We start from the raw sequence: 17,277 nt of genomic DNA on the forward strand, positions 1-17,277 counted from the left end.
GGCCTCCCTCCCACCATCAGTACGGAGAAGAGCCCTCCCTCCCACCGTCAGTACGGAGAAGAGGCCTCCCTCCCACCGTCAGTACGGAGAAGAGCCCTCCCTCCCACTGTCAGTACGGAGAAGACCCCGCCCTCCCACCGTCAATACAGAATAGACCCCGCCCTCCCACCGTCAGTACAGAATAGACCCCGCCCTCCCACCGTCAGTACAGAATAGACCCCTCCCTCCCACCATCAGTACAGAATAGACCCCTCCCTCCCACCATCAGTACAGAATAGACCCCGCCCTCCCACCGTCAGTACAGAATAGACCCCGCCCTCCCACCGTCAGTACAGAATAGACCCCGCCCTCCCACCGTCAGTACAGAATAGACCCCGCCCTCCCACCGTCAGTACGGAGAAGAGCCCTCCCTCCCACTGTCAGTACAGAATAGACCCCGCCCTCCCACCGTCAGGACGGAGAAGAGCCCTCCCTCCCACTGTCAGTACAGAATAGACCCCGCCCTCCCACCGTCAGGACGGAGAAGAGCTCATGCTCACCGCAGAGAAGGGGCTCACGGCAGGGCCAGTGGGATAGGGTGAGCCCCACTGGTTCAGGCCTGGGAGGGTGATGCCAGCCACGCTTCCCTGTGAGCTGGGCGAAACCAGCGCAAAGGCGTCGTCCAGCAGGGAGTGCATCTGCTGCCGGGCCTCCTCGATGGAGGGCTGCGGGGGCACGTATGTGGGCGGTGGCGGGGCGTGGCCGGGAGGTGGAGACCCGGGACCCACAAACACGTCGTCAGCCGGAGACGGGCTTCGGGCATCTGGGGGCTGGTCTGGATCAGACTGAGCAGGACACACAATCAGATTCAGGCCACATATTTAATCCAGTTATTTCTGTCCTAAAGTACCTGTATTACACTAAAAATACAGCAGGGAGAAATAAAACAATGGAAGCCTGTATCCATATAACTGTCTCAAACAGGTGTCCATTCACCACTTCGAGCACAGTGCACTAATGTACAGTAGGTATATGCCAGCTACATGTGTGTGAGAGAGCACGTCTCCCCCACTCCCCCAGCACGTCTCCCCCACTCCCCCAGCACGTCTCTCCCACTCTCCCAGCACGTCTCCCCCACTCTCCCAGCACGTCTCTCCCACTCCCCCACTCCCCCAGCACGTCTCCCCCACTCCCCCACTCTCCCAGCACGTCTCTCCCACTCTACCAGCACAGCATGTCTCTCCCACTCCCCCACTCTCCCAGCACGTCTCTCCCACTCTCCCAGCACAGCATGTCTCTCCCACTCCCCCACTCTCCCAGCACATCTCTCCCAGCACGTCTCTCCCACTCTCCCAGCACAGCATGTCTCTCCCACGCCCCCACTCTCCCAGCACGTCTCTCCCACTCTCCCAGCACGTCTCTCCCACTCACCACATAAGCCACGTTGTTGACTCCCGGGTACTTTTTGTACGTGCCATCACTGTCCGTGCCGATCAGCTGGTCCCGGTCCGCATCTGTAAGGCTGCCATTCACCTGGTTCTTCTTCCGCTGCTTGGGAGAGCGCCTCCCCCTGGCAGGGTGGACACACAGCAATCTCTGTATCACCGGTGTGCTGGTATACATACCACCACTGACCCTGTGGCCGATCAAAGTCTTGGGGACTCAATGCCATGTCTGTCCGTCTCAACTGTCGCTCCTTTATTCCTCATATCTAAATATTGCTATACTAATTAATACTACAGATCCCAGTCTAGTGTTTATTGTTGTTGTACAATCAATTGTCCAATAACAATAAAAAAAAAATCAGATTCTCATTCATAGTCTTGGCTTAGCCAGGTCAACACAGCATGGGTTAATACTGAAACTAAATAAACCTGAATCCTTCTTGGAGCCGTAATTACTGCCGATGTCAGAATTATTCAACAATGTTCAGAGACAGATGGGTCATCAAATCACACAGGGGTTTCATGAAACAGAATATGTTCTGATGAGCAATTATGTTCACAGAAAGTACAGGAGAAATTCACGCAGCCTATGAAAGATCACCGGTGACCCAACAGAGACGCTTGAGGGTAACATATGAACCACACGTGCCCAGTGAGCACTAACCTCCTCCGCGGTTCCATGGCGCCGTGAACATGGTCGTCCGGCTGCAGGATCTTGTCGATTTGCTGCTGAGCCTTTTGGTAGATGTGCTGCTGGTCCTTGGTGTCGCCAAAGCTGCCCATGATGTCGTCCATGGCAGGGAAGTCGTAGTGGCCCTTCCTCTTGGCGCGCAGGCGGATCTTGTTGCGGTGGTGCTCGATCTCGGACTTGTGCCTCAGCGCTACCTGGATCTTGAAGAGAGGCGAGTCACTGCAGTGAGACCGACAGGACGGCAAGACGAGCACCGAGGTCCAACCCGGTCCCAGTAATCAAGATGAACTGAAATCACGTTAAAACTGAAACCACTGCAGACTTTTCCAGTTACAGTCATGTGAAAAAATTAGGACGCCCCATTATATGTTTAGTTCTTTATTAAGAAATATCAACATATGATTTGAAAGAAGATTTAATAGTGATATGTGTAGATAAAGGTGATGTAACTGTATCACCTTTGCAAAAAAAGAAACAAATTCACTTATTTAACGGAAGAAATTAACTATGATGCCAATTTCCACTTAGGAAACAGTTAGGACACCCTCACATCCATTATTATTTAAAATGCCTAGAGTTAGATTCAGGTGGCACCACATCAGGTGAAAATGATTAGAACATTATTACAGAGCTTTTTGGTTGAGTCTGTCTTATTTAAACCATAGACATTTAGTTTGGTTTGCTCTTGATTGTTGAAATGAGTGGGATCACCATGGTGAGATCCAAAGAGCTCTCTGAGGCCTTCAGAAAGATGAATGTAGATGCATATGAGTCTGGGAAGGATATAAAAAGATCTCAAGACAGTTTGGAATCAGCCACTCCACTGTCTGAAGAATAATTTACAAGTGGAGAACATTTAAAACAACTGCCAGTATGGCCAGGGCAGGCTGTCCTAGGAAGTTCAGCCCAAGAGCAGATCGCAAGATGCTGAAATAAGTCTCCAAAAATCCTAAAATGTCATCACAGGTTATACAGGAAGTTCTTGCCACAGTTGATGTCAAGGTACATGCATCTACCATCAGAAAGAGACTGTGCAAGGAGGAAACCCTTGCTGTCAAAAAAATAAAAGGGAAAGACTGAAGTTTGCCAGAGACCCACCTAGACAAAGACCGGGACTTTTGGAACAATGTGCTTTGGACAGATGAATCTGAATTATTTGGACATAGTAACAGAGGACATTTTGGTGTAAACCAAAGACATATTTTGAGCAAAAGAACCTCATGCCAACTGTGAAGCATGGGGGTGGAAATGTCATGGTTTGGGGCTGCTTTGCTGCAGCAGAACCTGGCCAGCTCACCATCATAGAATCCACTATGAATCCTCCATCATATCAGAGGGTGCTTGAGGACAATGTGAGATCATCTGTCCAAAAGTTGAAGCTGAAGTTGGGGTGGATCATGCAAATGACAATGACTCAAAATATTCCTGTAAATCTACCAAGGAATGGCTTACAAGAAAGAGTTCTGCAATAGTCAAATCAAAGCCCGGATCTGAATCCTATTGAGATGCCGTGGGGTGATTTGAAGAGGAAATGCATGCAGGACACCCTTCAAAAATCACACAGCTTAAGGAATTCTGCATTGGAGAGTGGGGAAAACTTTCTGCCAGTCGATGTCAGAGATTGATAGATGGTTATAGGAAACGTCTCATTGAAGTTATTTCAGCCAAAGGGGGAAATACTAGCTATTAGGGCACAGGGTGTCCTAACTTATTCCTCAGTAGGCATTGGCATCTTAGTTAATTTCTTCCGTGAAAAAAGTGGATTTGTTTCTTGTTTTTTCATCGGTCATGCAATTAAATCACCTTTATCTACATATATAATTTGAAACAAGATTTAACATTGATATGTTGATATTTCTTAATCAAGTACTAAATATTTAATGAGTGTCCTAATTTTTTTCACATAACTGTATGTTAGGGCAGCAGTGGTGAAAAATGTGTCAAATACTTAGACACGCTTCTGTGCTGACCCTTAAAAGGAATAGTATAGTATTCATTATTAATCACTTTTTAGCCAAAAAGGAATTTTGCTTGAAACCTCTGGGAAAAATGACCAATAGCAATGTATTTTGTTTTTGTTAAAAACACATAAATGATCACTACAAAGGATGAATAATTAGCACTAATTAGCAGTAATATATTTTAGTTTAGCTAACAGCACAATAGCAAGCTGTTGTTGTGTTTTTTAAAATCTCTGGCAAACTGTCACATTATATTCTATTGTGACCTGAACAGGGTTCTGTTTAATGAATGCATCAATCAGGCCTAATGAAGAGGGCAGCCAGGTTGGGGATCCATCACTTTGCTGGCTTTTTAGGCTGGGGGAGGGGGAGGGGCAGGCTCCCATTTGCTCTTATGGTGCGTTCGATTATTTCTCTCCAAGTCGGAACTTGGATGAAAACGTCACGAAACATCACCAAAAACGTCACTTCCCGTCGGAAACACGGCTCTTTTATGACGTTGAAGTCGGACAAGATTTTGTTGTCCGAGTTGCCCCTGTGACGTAATTTCAACATGGCGACTTGGTTTGTTTGTAGTTTGTTTACCGTTCGAAAAAAGAATATCGCTATGAACGTACTAAAATATTTTGTAAAGCTTTTAATGTGGCTTGACTAGTTCGTGTTTCTTGTTTGTCTCTCGGAAAAAAATAATCTCACTCCAAATCTGCTAAAATATAAAGCAACAACACACAGCAGCATGTTCATGGAGGCAGCCATGTTTGTTCCGAGATGTGGGTAGCTCGAACGGGAGATTGTCGGACGTGATGTCACTCAACTTGGAATTTCCGAGTTCCGAGAGAAAAACGAACGCACCATTATAGCAAAGGTCATGGGTTCAGATCCCTGGGAGCCCAAAAACTGTAACCCCTCCTCCTACTCTAAGCTGCTTCGGATAAAAACATCAGGGAAATGAGTAAATGTTAAATGTACATGTGTGGGCGGAGCCTCACCTCGCGGTTGACGGTGGAGCTCTCGGGCACCCTGGCCGTCACGGCGGGACTCTGCTGGGCCGGCACCGGCATGGGCTGCATGGCGATCAGTTGGATCTTGTTGGAGACGCGGCGAGTCCCGTCGGCAGAGCGGGACATGCGGTCCACGTGCTCGAAGATGGAGGCTGAAGAGAGCTGCTCGTCCAAGCTGCCTGCTGTTGGGGCAAAGAACACAGGTCTTCTACTCCTTCATTGGAACGGCACCTCGGCCAAACACCAAGCAGCCTGTGCCGAGACGGATACCCTCCATGGGCAACTCTACCGAAATACTAAACATCTGAAATGATGTCCCATTAATCTGCAACAGGAACTACTGCTGAGTCCCATTTCACTAGTAGTAACACTTTCACCATTCGAAGCACCACCCCAAAATACGAATATAAAAGTTTATAAAAATATAATCAGAAGTTATTCATAATTACAGTTCACTTAGTCAGCACATCTTCCATTTAGCATATATTTAAGGAATGCTATTTATATTTTGGTGTAATTAATCCCTGAAACAATCATAAATATTTAAAAATCTGATCCTTCTGAAGATCCTCCATTCAGAGGGTTCCGGACTAACACAATGATCTACACTCAGTCTTTAATTTTAAATTTGACTCCTTTCTGATGGCCAAATGGAAAGAAAGAAAAATCTCAGTAAGTAAAAGGGATACTGAAAAACTCTATTTTGGAAAACCAAACATTACCGGAGGAATGGACGTAAAAAGAAAGTTGTACTGATGTAATCAGCACTTAGGTGCAAACTCAGCCCTGCAGAGAGGCGACTCAGACAGCAATTAAACTCTCGGCATGGCAGACAAGCAAGAGCGGTCTGTATGTCCTCAGACACACCAGTACGTAGGGGTCGTTTTAACAGACTCAGGACAATGGGTCAGACGGACAAAAGCAAAACCCCGCTCTGCTGATAACATGGACGTTCCCCCTTTGGCAGCAAGAACGGTGTTTAGTCTGCTGAACAAATCCATCCCCACAGCGGATGGAGGGCCTAGAAGCTTTCTGGAAAAACTTCCTCTTCCTGAAAATAAGCTTGAGCTCCTGTAGATTGGTGTGAGTTTATAACAGGGCCCATTCCTCTTCGGTGACTCAGGTCTGCATCATACTGGCAGAAGGACAGCTCTGATACGCTCTGGCTAGTTAGCTCGAGTTGACCCGGAAAAGATGGGAAATGCTCTCCCTCGCTTCGGCTGGGGAGACTTGCCATTCTTGGGGGCCTTGCGGGATTGCTTCCCCTCGGGGGGTGTGGCCGGAGGCTGCAGAGTCTCCTCTGTTGACTCCCTGGGGCTGGACGGCTCGCTCACCATGGAATCCCCATCCGACGGTGAGATCCTGTCAGGACATAGAGATCCTGTCAGGACATAGAGACCTCTGATCCCGAAACTTGCGCTGTGTGTAAGACGCGGGTTTTTTGATCTGAAGCATGTCAAAGAAAGTCATTGGTGGAAAAACAATCTATTAGCTGCACTACGTTTCACTCATTTATAAACACAGCTACCACCACAGCGTAGAACACACAGGACAACAGGCGATTCCCAGTTAAAACATGCATCGCCCCATAGGAGATACAGCTTAATTATTAGCCGTCCAATCAGCTGTGCTGCTCCTAGCCCCACCCACCTCTACCTTTCTGGGACATCACTCTCATTTTACCAAAAGAAGCCGTACGGAGATTCTTGCTTCAGAAGAATCGGTGTTGAACCCTAGAGTAGGGCTGCACGATATTGGGGGAAAAAATCACATTGCAATATTTATTCTTTCTGCAATATATATTACGATATTAGGATTTTAAAAAATCTAATTAGTTTGTCTAATTAATGGAACTTGTCATTAATAAATTGGACAGTCAGGCTTAAGTAGGGCTCCGTTGTCCAGTTGAACCACAAATCCATTGTAGCTGCATAATATTGAGCCACAAAGTTCCGTTTCAGCTTCTGCCTTGCATTTCTTGTACAGCTCCGGGATGTCAATTTCTGAGAAATAGGTCCTTTGACGGTATTATATTCCGCTTGTCAAGCGACCGGATCATGTTTTTAAAACCCTCTTTGCCGACAGTGTTAATCGGTACCATGTCTGTTGCAAGATGGAAAGTTATCATATCGGTTATTTTTTTCTGTCGTTTGGAACCTTTCTCATATGGCGTAACACTGGCAAAGGCATCTGAAATGGTGTTTTTGCTTTGGACGGCAATCAGATTTTGCTGTGGCGATTTAAATGACCAAACAAATTAGTTGTGTTTCCACGTGTTGTGGCAACAACTGCACGGCACTGTCGACAAATGACCTGTTTTTGGTCGACGTCATGCTTTCTGTAGCCGAAATAATTCCACACAGACGACGTCGCATTTCTTTTTGCAACAAAATCTTCATTTTTTCAGTGTTTTGATCCTGTTCCTCACTCATTTTTACGCTGTAGTGAAATGACGACTAGAGGGAGCAAGTTGATTAAGAATGTTTGTGATTGGTGGTTCGTTCTGTGATCGATATGTTTGTTAGCTGCTCGTGGAAAGCTGCGTGTCGGCTCTGTATTCAAAAACCTTTAAATTGACCTAAATTATATTAGACTTTTGTTGATTCTTTAAGAATAAGAACAGTGTGACATTTGTCAGTTTAGCAAAAACACCAAAAGTGCTGTCCACACCGCTTAATTTAATTTGCGTTACTTTACATCGCTTGTCCTGCGATGTGACTATTGCACATACGTACGTCACGATGACGATGCCGAAATGATATATCGTAGAGTAACAAACCCTAGAGTAACAAATTCCCTATGGAGGACACCGTAATTAAGACTGTGTTGTAACATCCGTACTACAACTAGGTGCGTCTGAAAGTGGATACTCGCTTTCTTTGCAGTAGGAAAAATATAGTAAATGGAGTGAGTCCGAATGTCCAAATGTTCAGCCTGGAAGAGACAGTAGGTGAACGGTACCCGGACTACATTCTGCTAAATTCTGCAGTTTACAGCTGATGCGTGCTACGCTACACCACAAGACCACAGGGTCGGCGAAGATGGTCACTTGCTCATAAATTTTTGTCGAGATGAGTGCATGTCTCTGTACAGATTTTAAGTAGAAAACAATACCCAGTTACATAAGTTGTCTCAAATATGTATGTGCTTTTGTTAATTGTTTTTGCCAGTTTTTAACTTTCGTGGGGGGTCAAGCTACGTTACTGGTGAACATCCAGCAATATGGTGACCGCAGCATGTCTGAGTGCTTGCATACTGTTCTCATGTATACACAAAGTATGCACCACACTGACGGCCTAGCAGCAGACTTCTGATGAAATTCAGTATGTACTATAAGTATCCCATTTTGGATGCGCCCTGTGGCAACATGAACGACCAGCAGAACTGATGAGTTGAGCAGTACATCCAAATAGCAGGTTTGTGTTTATTTAATGATCAGGGTTGGCTCTGCTTCAGCTGGGAACACAATGAACGGCCTTACATGTCGTCTTTCGGGCAGACGCAGCTATAAAAACAGCTGTCAGTGACGAGGGTTACGACCCTGCGTGACGGGTCGCTTCCAAACTAAAAGACCAGAGAAAACAAACTTTTGTATGAGGCCTGCGAGGCTAATCTCTACGGCCGTCCAGCGAGGCGTGACAGTGCCTAGACCGGGGCTGCGGGCTCACGCACCTCCCCCTGCGGCGGGTGCCGCGGGACGCCTTTGTGGAGGACGCCTTTGACTTGGGGGTGGGCACCTCCCCGTTCTCGGAGGGCGTCATCTCCTTGACGGGCGCGGGCGGCGGGCCGGGCTCCTGGATCACCACAATGTCGTCCTTGCTGTGCTGGCCCAGGTGCAGCTTGGCAAAGTCGAACCCTTTGACGCTGGGAGCCTGAAGCTGGAGGAGAGGTTTGGGGGAATAGAACTTGTTATCACAGCAGAGCTTCCGTCAAGCAGAGCAGCGAGGGCTGGGGGCTGGGTGGATTAGGCAAGATCTCTACAGGAAGGGAAGCCTGGGCTGCATCACCATTCCCTACAGACTGGGAAATATCTAGACAGACCCTCCAGTGCACTGGAACAGCAGGCAGCAGCAGAGAGAACACCACTATTCACTGAAACCCAGTAGCCCATGTGATGCAGGGGGACGTGTGAACATTCATATGTCCTTATAACGCTTCATAAGGTTTTATCGCCCTTGACTGACCATTCTGTAGTTTAACAAAAATAAATGTCTCTTTGTAGGATGAGGAGCAGTACATGAAGGGCGATGCAGGGCGTTCCGTAATTGTACCGAGGAGGAACAGAGGACATTTCACTCACTCTGCCGATATTTATCATCATAATGGAGGTATAAAAGAAACAAAAACCTCCAGTCTCGTGGAGCCCTGACCAGGACGCGTGTGAATATAAAGAGGAAGGAGCTTGTGAAAGGCCTCTCTGTTGGAGCCCGTCAATCCAGCAGGCCTTTAGGGCGGCGCTGTGCCGCTCCTTCAGCTGAATGCAAATGAGCCACGGAGACATGGAGGCGCCCAAAACTCCCAGGACCGGCAGGAGGTTTTCTCACACTTAATTCCTTATGCTCATTTTTTACTTCCCCTGACAGTCAGCGGAGGTAATCACATTCCCGTGGACGGATTTGAGGGGGAGTCGACACAGCTTACGAGCATTGCGGAGGTCACTACTAGCCGAGGAACGGCCGAACACCTAAGGGATGGCTTTGTATAAGACCGAGGAATCAAACTTCTGAAATGCGTTTCATGTAACGCTATGAAAGAGCTCCAAAAGGGTCCGACTGGGTAGGCTAAGGAGGGATACCGAACAGTTTCGGTTGGGTTATCTACTAGCTACCGGGTCCATGCTGTACCTCCATGCCTCTCTCTGCTTCAGCTCTCTCTACATCCATCCACTTTTCTTCATCATCCGTCCACTTCTTCAGCTTGCTGCCTCTCTCAGTTTTGCTCCTTCCATCTCTCTTCAAGTCCTTCAGTTTTCCTCTCCTCTCTGTCACACTCCGCCTCTTCTCCATTGTCTTCGCTCCGTCACCTGCCTCCGTCTGCACCTCCTCTTCCCCGCCGCCCTTGCCGTTCCCTGGGTGCCTTGACTCTCTCTGTGGTGGGTGGGACTTAATGAACATGGAGAGAGGAGCCGGCGTGATGGACCCCAATTGGACCGGAGGGCTGAGCGAGTTCACTGTCAACTAGTAACCTTGAGAAATCCCTCATTAACAAGTAGGACCAGGGACCAATCAAGTCATTACTACTTATTAAACATGGATTTGCTTAGTCTCTTGGCAACTCATTCTTACCAGCTCAGGTGATGCAAATTTGCAGCAGTCTGAGGATTTTAACACAAGACCATGGGAGGCCTAACCAGACACATCACCGCTACATTTGACCTCCTTCTCCCATTCCTCTTCCTCCGCCTCCTAAACCTCCTGCTCTTCCTCGCAATTGCTTTCAACACTCTTTTTGCATGAGACCGGCAACACTGATTCCCCCATCGTTTGCGACTGATGGAGACAAACGTGAGACTATTTAGCTGGGATCACTAGGTCTTAGACTCTATAACCCTCGCAGAGATGCTGTACAGAACAGGGGCTGAGGAAGGGCCTTGATCTAGCATTTCCCAAAAGCCCGAACAACAGGCTAGGCGGCAGTTCATGGCTAAAACCCAAAATACGGTCTGCATGATCTCACCACTCCCACTGTGAGTCTTAAGACCGTTCTGTAAACACCGAAAGTCCAGGAAATACAGTACTGAGAGCTCTATTGAGCATGCTCACAGTTGTGAAGCACATCAGCCCCTGCCAACCAATCACGACGATGCTCACAACCCCTGTGATCAGCTTCGCCTGGAGGCCTGGACCAATGGCTGATAGCTCCACCCACCCGATGCCATAGCAACAGGAGGAGCTGTGCCACAAAGGCAGGGACACTTCTCACACTTCTGGGGTGTGGAGGGCGTGTGCTGATCAGTTATTGAATAAAAGTGGGAAAAAATGGGAACGATACAAGCCAAACGTGGGACCAAGGTAGTGTGAGAATAAGAAGGCTAGAGACACCAAGGGGGCTGACAGACCCATAAGGTTTATCGCTGCCCCCCCCCCCCCCCAATTAATACAGGAAGGAGACACATTACTCACACTTCCTGAAAAGCTGGAACAAGAGACAAAGCTATAAGAACAAAGGGTAACCGGGGATCACTCAAAGTTAAAAGATAATACTGTATTTACACAGACGACCAAAAGGTATCGATAAAGTCAGTGGTCACTGGCAGGCAGCCGGCGACAGACGGAGGAAGGATCACTCACCTTCTGCCGCTGCTGGATGCTCATGGCGTCTGGCTGAAACTCCAGCTTGTCCGAACGGCACAGCTTCCAGTAGAGGATGGCGATGATCAGCACCACCAGCAGCACGGGCACCACCACACCCACGATGATCCACATATTGCTGTTCTGGGTCTCCGAGGGAGGGGCAGCCACCTTCTCCACAGCTGGGCCCAGAAAGTCCAGGAAATATCGAGTCATCTTTTGGCTTCCCATAATGCACTGCCACTTAACTTCACTGGGAGCTCGGCCTGGCTGCACTCAGGCCTGGGACTTCACTGGGAGCTCGGCCTGGCTGCACTCAGGCCTGGGACTTCACTGGGAGCTCGGCCTGGCTGCACTCGCGCCTGGGACTTCACTGGGAGCTCGGCCTGGCTGCACTCGCGCCTGGGACTTCACTGGGAGCTTGGTCTGACTGCACTCACGCCTGGGACTTCACTGAGAGCTCGGCCTGACTGCACTCGCGCCTGGGACTTCACTGGGAGTTCGGCCTGACTGTACTCGCTCCTGGGACTTCACTGGGAGCTCGGCCTGGCTGCACTCAGGCCTGGGACTTCATTGGGAGCTCGGCCTGACTGCACTCGCGCCTGGGACTTCACTGGGAGCTCGGCCTGGCTGCACTCGCGCCTGGGACTTCACTGGGAGCTCGGCCTGACTGCACTCAGGCCTGGGACTTCACTGGGAGCTCGGCCTGGCTGCACTCGCGCCTGGGACTTCACTGGCAGCTCGGCCTGGCTGCACTCAGGCCTGGGACTTCACTGGGAGCTCGGCCTGACTGCACTCGCGCCTGGGACTTCACTGGGAGCTCGGCCTGGCTGCACTCAGGCCTGGGACTTCACTGGGAGCTCGGCCTGACTGCACTCGCGCCTGGGACTTCACTGGGAGCTCGGCCTGGCTGCACTCAGGCCTGGGACTTCACTGGGAGCTCGGCCTGACTGCACTCGCGCCTGGGAGTTCACTGGGAGCTCGGCCTGACTGCACTCGTGCCTGGGACTTCACTGGGAGCTCGGCCTGACTGCACTTGTGCCTGGGACTTCACTGGGAGCTTGGCCTGACTGCACTCGCGCACTCATGTAAAGGAATGCCTTTATTGTCACTGCACACAGTACAATGAAATTGGGAGAGGATCCTTGTCAGTGAACGAATGAAAAAGGGTTACAAATACAGAAAATAATAAAACGAGTACAATATAAAATAAACAGAATATAAACAGAAAACAGAATATAAATAAGTAGAATATAAAAATTTAATAAAAAAAAGGTTAAAGAATAAAAATATAAACCGTGTAAATTGAAAAAAAATACAAAAAATAGGTGTTTAGATAAAATGTGAATGTAAATGTAAAAATAAATAAATATAAATGTAGTGTAAAACAAAGCACTTCTAGACAAAAAAAAACAGACGAAGCGCCAAGGCAGAGGACCCCCCCCCACCCCCCCCCCTGAAACTCACGCCTGGCTAGTGGAGCCTGCAAGCGATAGCCCAGCACGATGGCGGCCCGCTGCACATCCAGCCGGTTCAGCAGGCTGCAGCTGGTGGCGGCAGGAACCCTTTCCCCCCCGGGACCCTCCACGAAGTACACCACCTCCAAGGGGTTGTCCTGGCCCTCCAGCCGGGACGCCCGCACAATCTGGGAGGGGGGGGGGGTAGAGACAGTGACTCCAGCAGTGGACAACCCCCAGCACATCTGGGCGGCCACGCACCCAGCAGAGCCGCTCACATGCGCCGTAATCGTCGCATACGTTCACAGACACGTGCACCATAACCATGACACGCATGTTTAATAACCATGTTTAATAGCGTCCTGCTGCGATCATGAGGGTTCATTAGCTGCAAGCACGATTACATTCATTAGGAATGCAGACACAATAAAGGAAAGTAGTATCCCTCGCGACTTCCTTTGTGTAGGATGCTCAGCGTGTGCTGAATAATTCATCGTAAGATGAGAGGGAGAGCGGCATGACCGCGGTTTGGACACAGTGATGTTTATCACTTCGGCAGCTTCTGCCCAGGGAGGAGGGCCGGCTGACCCCATGGGCCACCGTGGGCACCGATAAAATCCCACCTTTCTACATCTAGAGCAAGATACTATTTTCAAAAAACATATATACTATTTATTTATTTTTTTAAAATCCTCAGTCTAGCGGACAGCTATTAATAATGGATCCGTATTGCAAAGCGGGAAAAAGTAGAGCCGGCTTACTGAGTGGCTTGGTGACCGAGATGAATGGCCTGCAGTTGCTATGGAGATGCCCAGATGATGTCAAGGGGAGAACAGGTGCCGGGGGGTGGGGGAGTGGGGTCACTTAGAGACCCAATCGGGCCCTGAATCTCAATGCAGTGAAAGGCTTTTGAGACGGTTATGAATGTGTTCATTTACAGCTTCCCTGGGCAGGAAGGCTGAGAGGATTATGTTTATCCGGGTCTGAAACTGCAGCCTTATATTAGCAGTTATGCTAAATTAGGCTAACAACACTCCATGATAGCATACAACCATTTTATCACATTAGCATGCTAGCATTTGATCATCCTAAGGTACTAGCGTTTTATCAAATTAGCATTCTGTCATTTGATCATATTAGCATACTAGCATTTTTTCATATTAGCATCCTATATTTTGATCATATTAGCGTGCAACCGTTTTATCATATTAGCATTCTAGTATTTTATCCTGCTAGTATACTAGCGTTTTATCTTATTAGTGCCTTGTCATCCTACCATATAAGCATTTAGCACTGCAAACAGGCTGTGTGTGTGCCAGGGTGAATCACCTGTAAGCTGTTGTTGCCCACACTGGTGGCTCTCTTCCAGCGCCTGGCAGACCCCAGTACTTCCCCCAGCAGCTGGGCCAGGCGCCGTTCTATCTTGGCCTGGAAGGTGCGCTCGTTCACCCGTTGGTCCAGAACGCCCAGCAGAACTGTAGGGGAGAGCAGCAGAAATGTAATCAAAATCTTCAACCAAGAATCAAAGAACAATGTGACCAGTTCAGACCCAAGCTTGATCGCTTCAGCCTACCTGACTTGACCCAGGAGGATCGCAGCAAGTGGGTCATATTCAGCTCCGGGTAGTGAAAAGCTGGTAAAGAAAAGGGGCAAAGCATCAGCCGGCTCACTACCTCTAAAAAAACATTCTCCGGCTAAACACCATCAGCTTGTATCTCTCTTGAGATGAATGGATAACAGAGAGGAACGGCTTGCAGACTTACGCTCGGCGATCTGTAACACTGGGAAGCTCAGGTAGAAGCTGAACTCCACCATACTGAGGAGCCGCAGGTGGCTGCTGACCTCCGCCCCCCTCACATAGCCCCTGGCATCACGTATGGCGAACGTGATATCCACCGGCGCCTTTTGCACGCTCTTCGGTGAGTCCGTGGTGATGTTCACGATCTGTGCGACAAAGCCCATGGTTAATCGGTCTCACGCTGGCAGACTGTCCCTTAACCAAGCACATTTCCCAATCCCTACTGTGGATGTGAACGACACCGTGTAGCCGTTTTGCTAAGGATACATTACAAGCTGACTAGGCCCACGGCTGCCTGACGCAGGACTTTCTCCTGAAGTTCTGGAAGCGTTAAAAGCTTGATTTATCTCCACTCTGCCACTGTAATTTATGGGGCAAACCTGCCCCCTCAAAATGAGCTGACTCCACCAAGGTTGCGCACAGTGAGGAACCACTGTGTGAACGGGCACATGCAGTCGAGTCAGCAAATCAGTGGGAGAAAATTAAACCGGATCAAGCAGTCATTCTGTAGCCCTGGAACAGCACATTTACCTATGAAGCCTTAAAATAGCACTATTGAGCTTGTACAGTTTGCACTGTAGCCTGATTGGGTAGCAATTAATGAAGTGTGGTAGGCAGCTCTATCCAGCAGCCAATCAGAGAAGGGCAAGGGGGCCCTGAGGGTTCTCACCTCCACGGTGAAGTTGGTCGACTCTAGTGAGCGCCGGCGAGCTTCCGCGTAGGCCAAGGCGAGGCCTCGCTCAACGCGCTCGCTGAAGCTGCAGATGCGCACGTCCACATGACTGGGCACGAATTGTAGCACTGCAGAAACAAACACAAGAGTGCAGTTGGTGTGTGGCGCCATGAGAGGAAAAGGCAGGACCGCAGTCGATGAAGAGGAGGAACATGGTCAATGTACTTCTACTCATATTACAGCAACAAAGTCAATGTGCCTCAAGACAGGTTACAACAAGGAGGTCAATGTGCCTCAACAACGATTACAGCAAGAAGGTCAATGTGCCTCAACAACGATTACAGCAAGGAGGTCAATGTGCCTCAACAACGATTACAGCAAGGAGGCAGGGTTCCCGCTGCCACTCGTCACTCTCGTCATTGACGAAAACGGAACCCATGGTGACGAAGAATAACGGCATCAAATCGTCACTCTGGCGAATTCAATTTTCAAATGACGAATTTTGAATTTTTGAAAAGTCAAATTTCATTTTTCCCCAATTTTCAACCGTAGCACCCATAGGAAATCTAAACCGAAATGCTAAGAATAAGGACTTTATACTACGTTAAGCGTTTTCCCCTCCATTGACGCCCATTATAAGGAAGAGGCTTAATGTAAAATAAAGTCCATATTCCTTGCATTTCAGTTTAGATTTTTTGTCAGGTGAAAGTGTTTATGACCAGATATATGCGTGAGAAATTTGGTGATTTTTGGTGGCTGTCTTGGTACTTTAAGTTACATTAAGCCTTTTCCTTATAATGGGCGTCAATGGAGGGGAAAACGCTTAACGTAAAATAAAGTCCATATTCCTTGTATTTCGGTTTTGATTTTTTGTCAAGTGAAAGTGTTTATGACCAGATGTGTGTGTGCGAAATTTGGTGATTATTGGTCGCTATTTTGGTACATTAAACCACATTATGCGTTTTCACATTAAGCATTTTAGAATGTCCCTCTCAAGGGAACTATGAAACACCGGGAAAGTATTAGCTTACCTTATATATATATAGTAATTAGAACATTATTTCCGAAATGCGTACTATACATCATGTTTTCAGCACGCCAGCACGCAAATTTTTACATAGTATTCACAATTCAGTGAGTTTAATGATTAATTTATTAAGAAGCAGCGAGAGTGACTAAAAAAAACGGATGCTGAAAAAAAGTGAAGAATTTGATTAGTAGAAGCAAAAATACAAAGAAAAGTGAAGAATTGAATTCAAACTCCAGGGGGAACCCTGAGGAGGTCAATGTGCCTCAACAACGATTACAGCAAGGAGGTCAATGTGCCTCAACACATATTACAGAGATATAGCTAATGTACCTCAACACAGATTACAACATGCTAATGTGCCTCAACAGATTACAGCAACATAGCTAATGTACCTCAACACAAAGATTAGAGCAACATAGGTAAAGTGCCTCAACACAGATTACATCAACACCCTAATGTGTCTCAGCACAGATTACAGGAACATAGCTAATGTACCTCAACACAAAGATTACAGCCACACAGCTAATGTACCTCACAGATTACAGCCACACAGCTAATGTGCCTCATCACAGATTACAGCAACATAGTTAATGTGTCTCATCACAGATTACAGCCACACAGCTAATGTGCAATACTGCAATACCAGGATATTGACAAGACAACCACAGGGACGGCAAGCACTCTCCACAGTCGCTATGTTTAGGTTTTTTTCTTTTTTCTTCTTGTTTTACACTTCAGTGCACAAGTCCCACTCCGGAAATGCCATCCATCTGCCGCAGCCAGGTGTTACCTGGGTGTCCCCTTGGCCTGGTCCATTCGTTCCAGTCCTCAGCAATGAGGATCCTGTGAGGCGGATCACCCTCAGGGAAACACGCCACATGGCCGTAGTGCCGTAACTGATGCTCCCACGCAATGCAGGTAATGTACCTCATTCGGGACTCTAGCAACCCCT

General features: G+C 48.1%; 1 protein-coding gene across 7 annotated transcripts in view; it reads right to left on the reverse strand.

Moving 5' to 3' along the window:
* Positions 1 to 17,277, reverse strand: part of LOC111833253 (UPF0606 protein KIAA1549) — a 48,521-nt gene that overhangs the window by 8,759 nt on the left and 22,485 nt on the right. Inside the window, exons 5-17 of one of the 7 annotated variants that reach the window (XM_072718194.1) lie at positions 15,293 to 15,423; positions 14,588 to 14,768; positions 14,398 to 14,457; positions 14,154 to 14,299; positions 12,835 to 13,012; positions 11,368 to 11,549; positions 9,922 to 10,164; positions 8,750 to 8,955; positions 6,312 to 6,439; positions 5,066 to 5,259; positions 2,089 to 2,315; positions 1,411 to 1,549; positions 540 to 824 (exon numbers count right to left, since the gene is read on the reverse strand). In XM_072718194.1, the coding sequence (XP_072574295.1) occupies positions 540 to 824; positions 1,411 to 1,549; positions 2,089 to 2,315; positions 5,066 to 5,259; positions 6,312 to 6,439; positions 8,750 to 8,955; positions 9,922 to 10,164; positions 11,368 to 11,549; positions 12,835 to 13,012; positions 14,154 to 14,299; positions 14,398 to 14,457; positions 14,588 to 14,768; positions 15,293 to 15,423 (2,300 nt within the window). Of the gene's footprint in view, positions 1 to 539; positions 825 to 1,410; positions 1,550 to 2,088; positions 2,316 to 5,065; positions 5,260 to 6,307; positions 6,440 to 8,749; positions 8,956 to 9,921; positions 10,180 to 11,367; positions 11,550 to 12,834; positions 13,013 to 14,153; positions 14,300 to 14,397; positions 14,458 to 14,587; positions 14,769 to 15,292; positions 15,424 to 17,277 lie in introns of all 7 variants that reach the window. The other 6 variants (XM_072718161.1, XM_072718111.1, XM_072718139.1 and 3 more) reach the window with 6 other exon arrangements.

The sequence above is a fragment of the Paramormyrops kingsleyae genome, chromosome 1 (assembly GCF_048594095.1).
Source record: "Paramormyrops kingsleyae isolate MSU_618 chromosome 1, PKINGS_0.4, whole genome shotgun sequence".
In the NCBI taxonomy this organism is placed as follows: domain Eukaryota; kingdom Metazoa; phylum Chordata; class Actinopteri; order Osteoglossiformes; family Mormyridae; genus Paramormyrops; species Paramormyrops kingsleyae.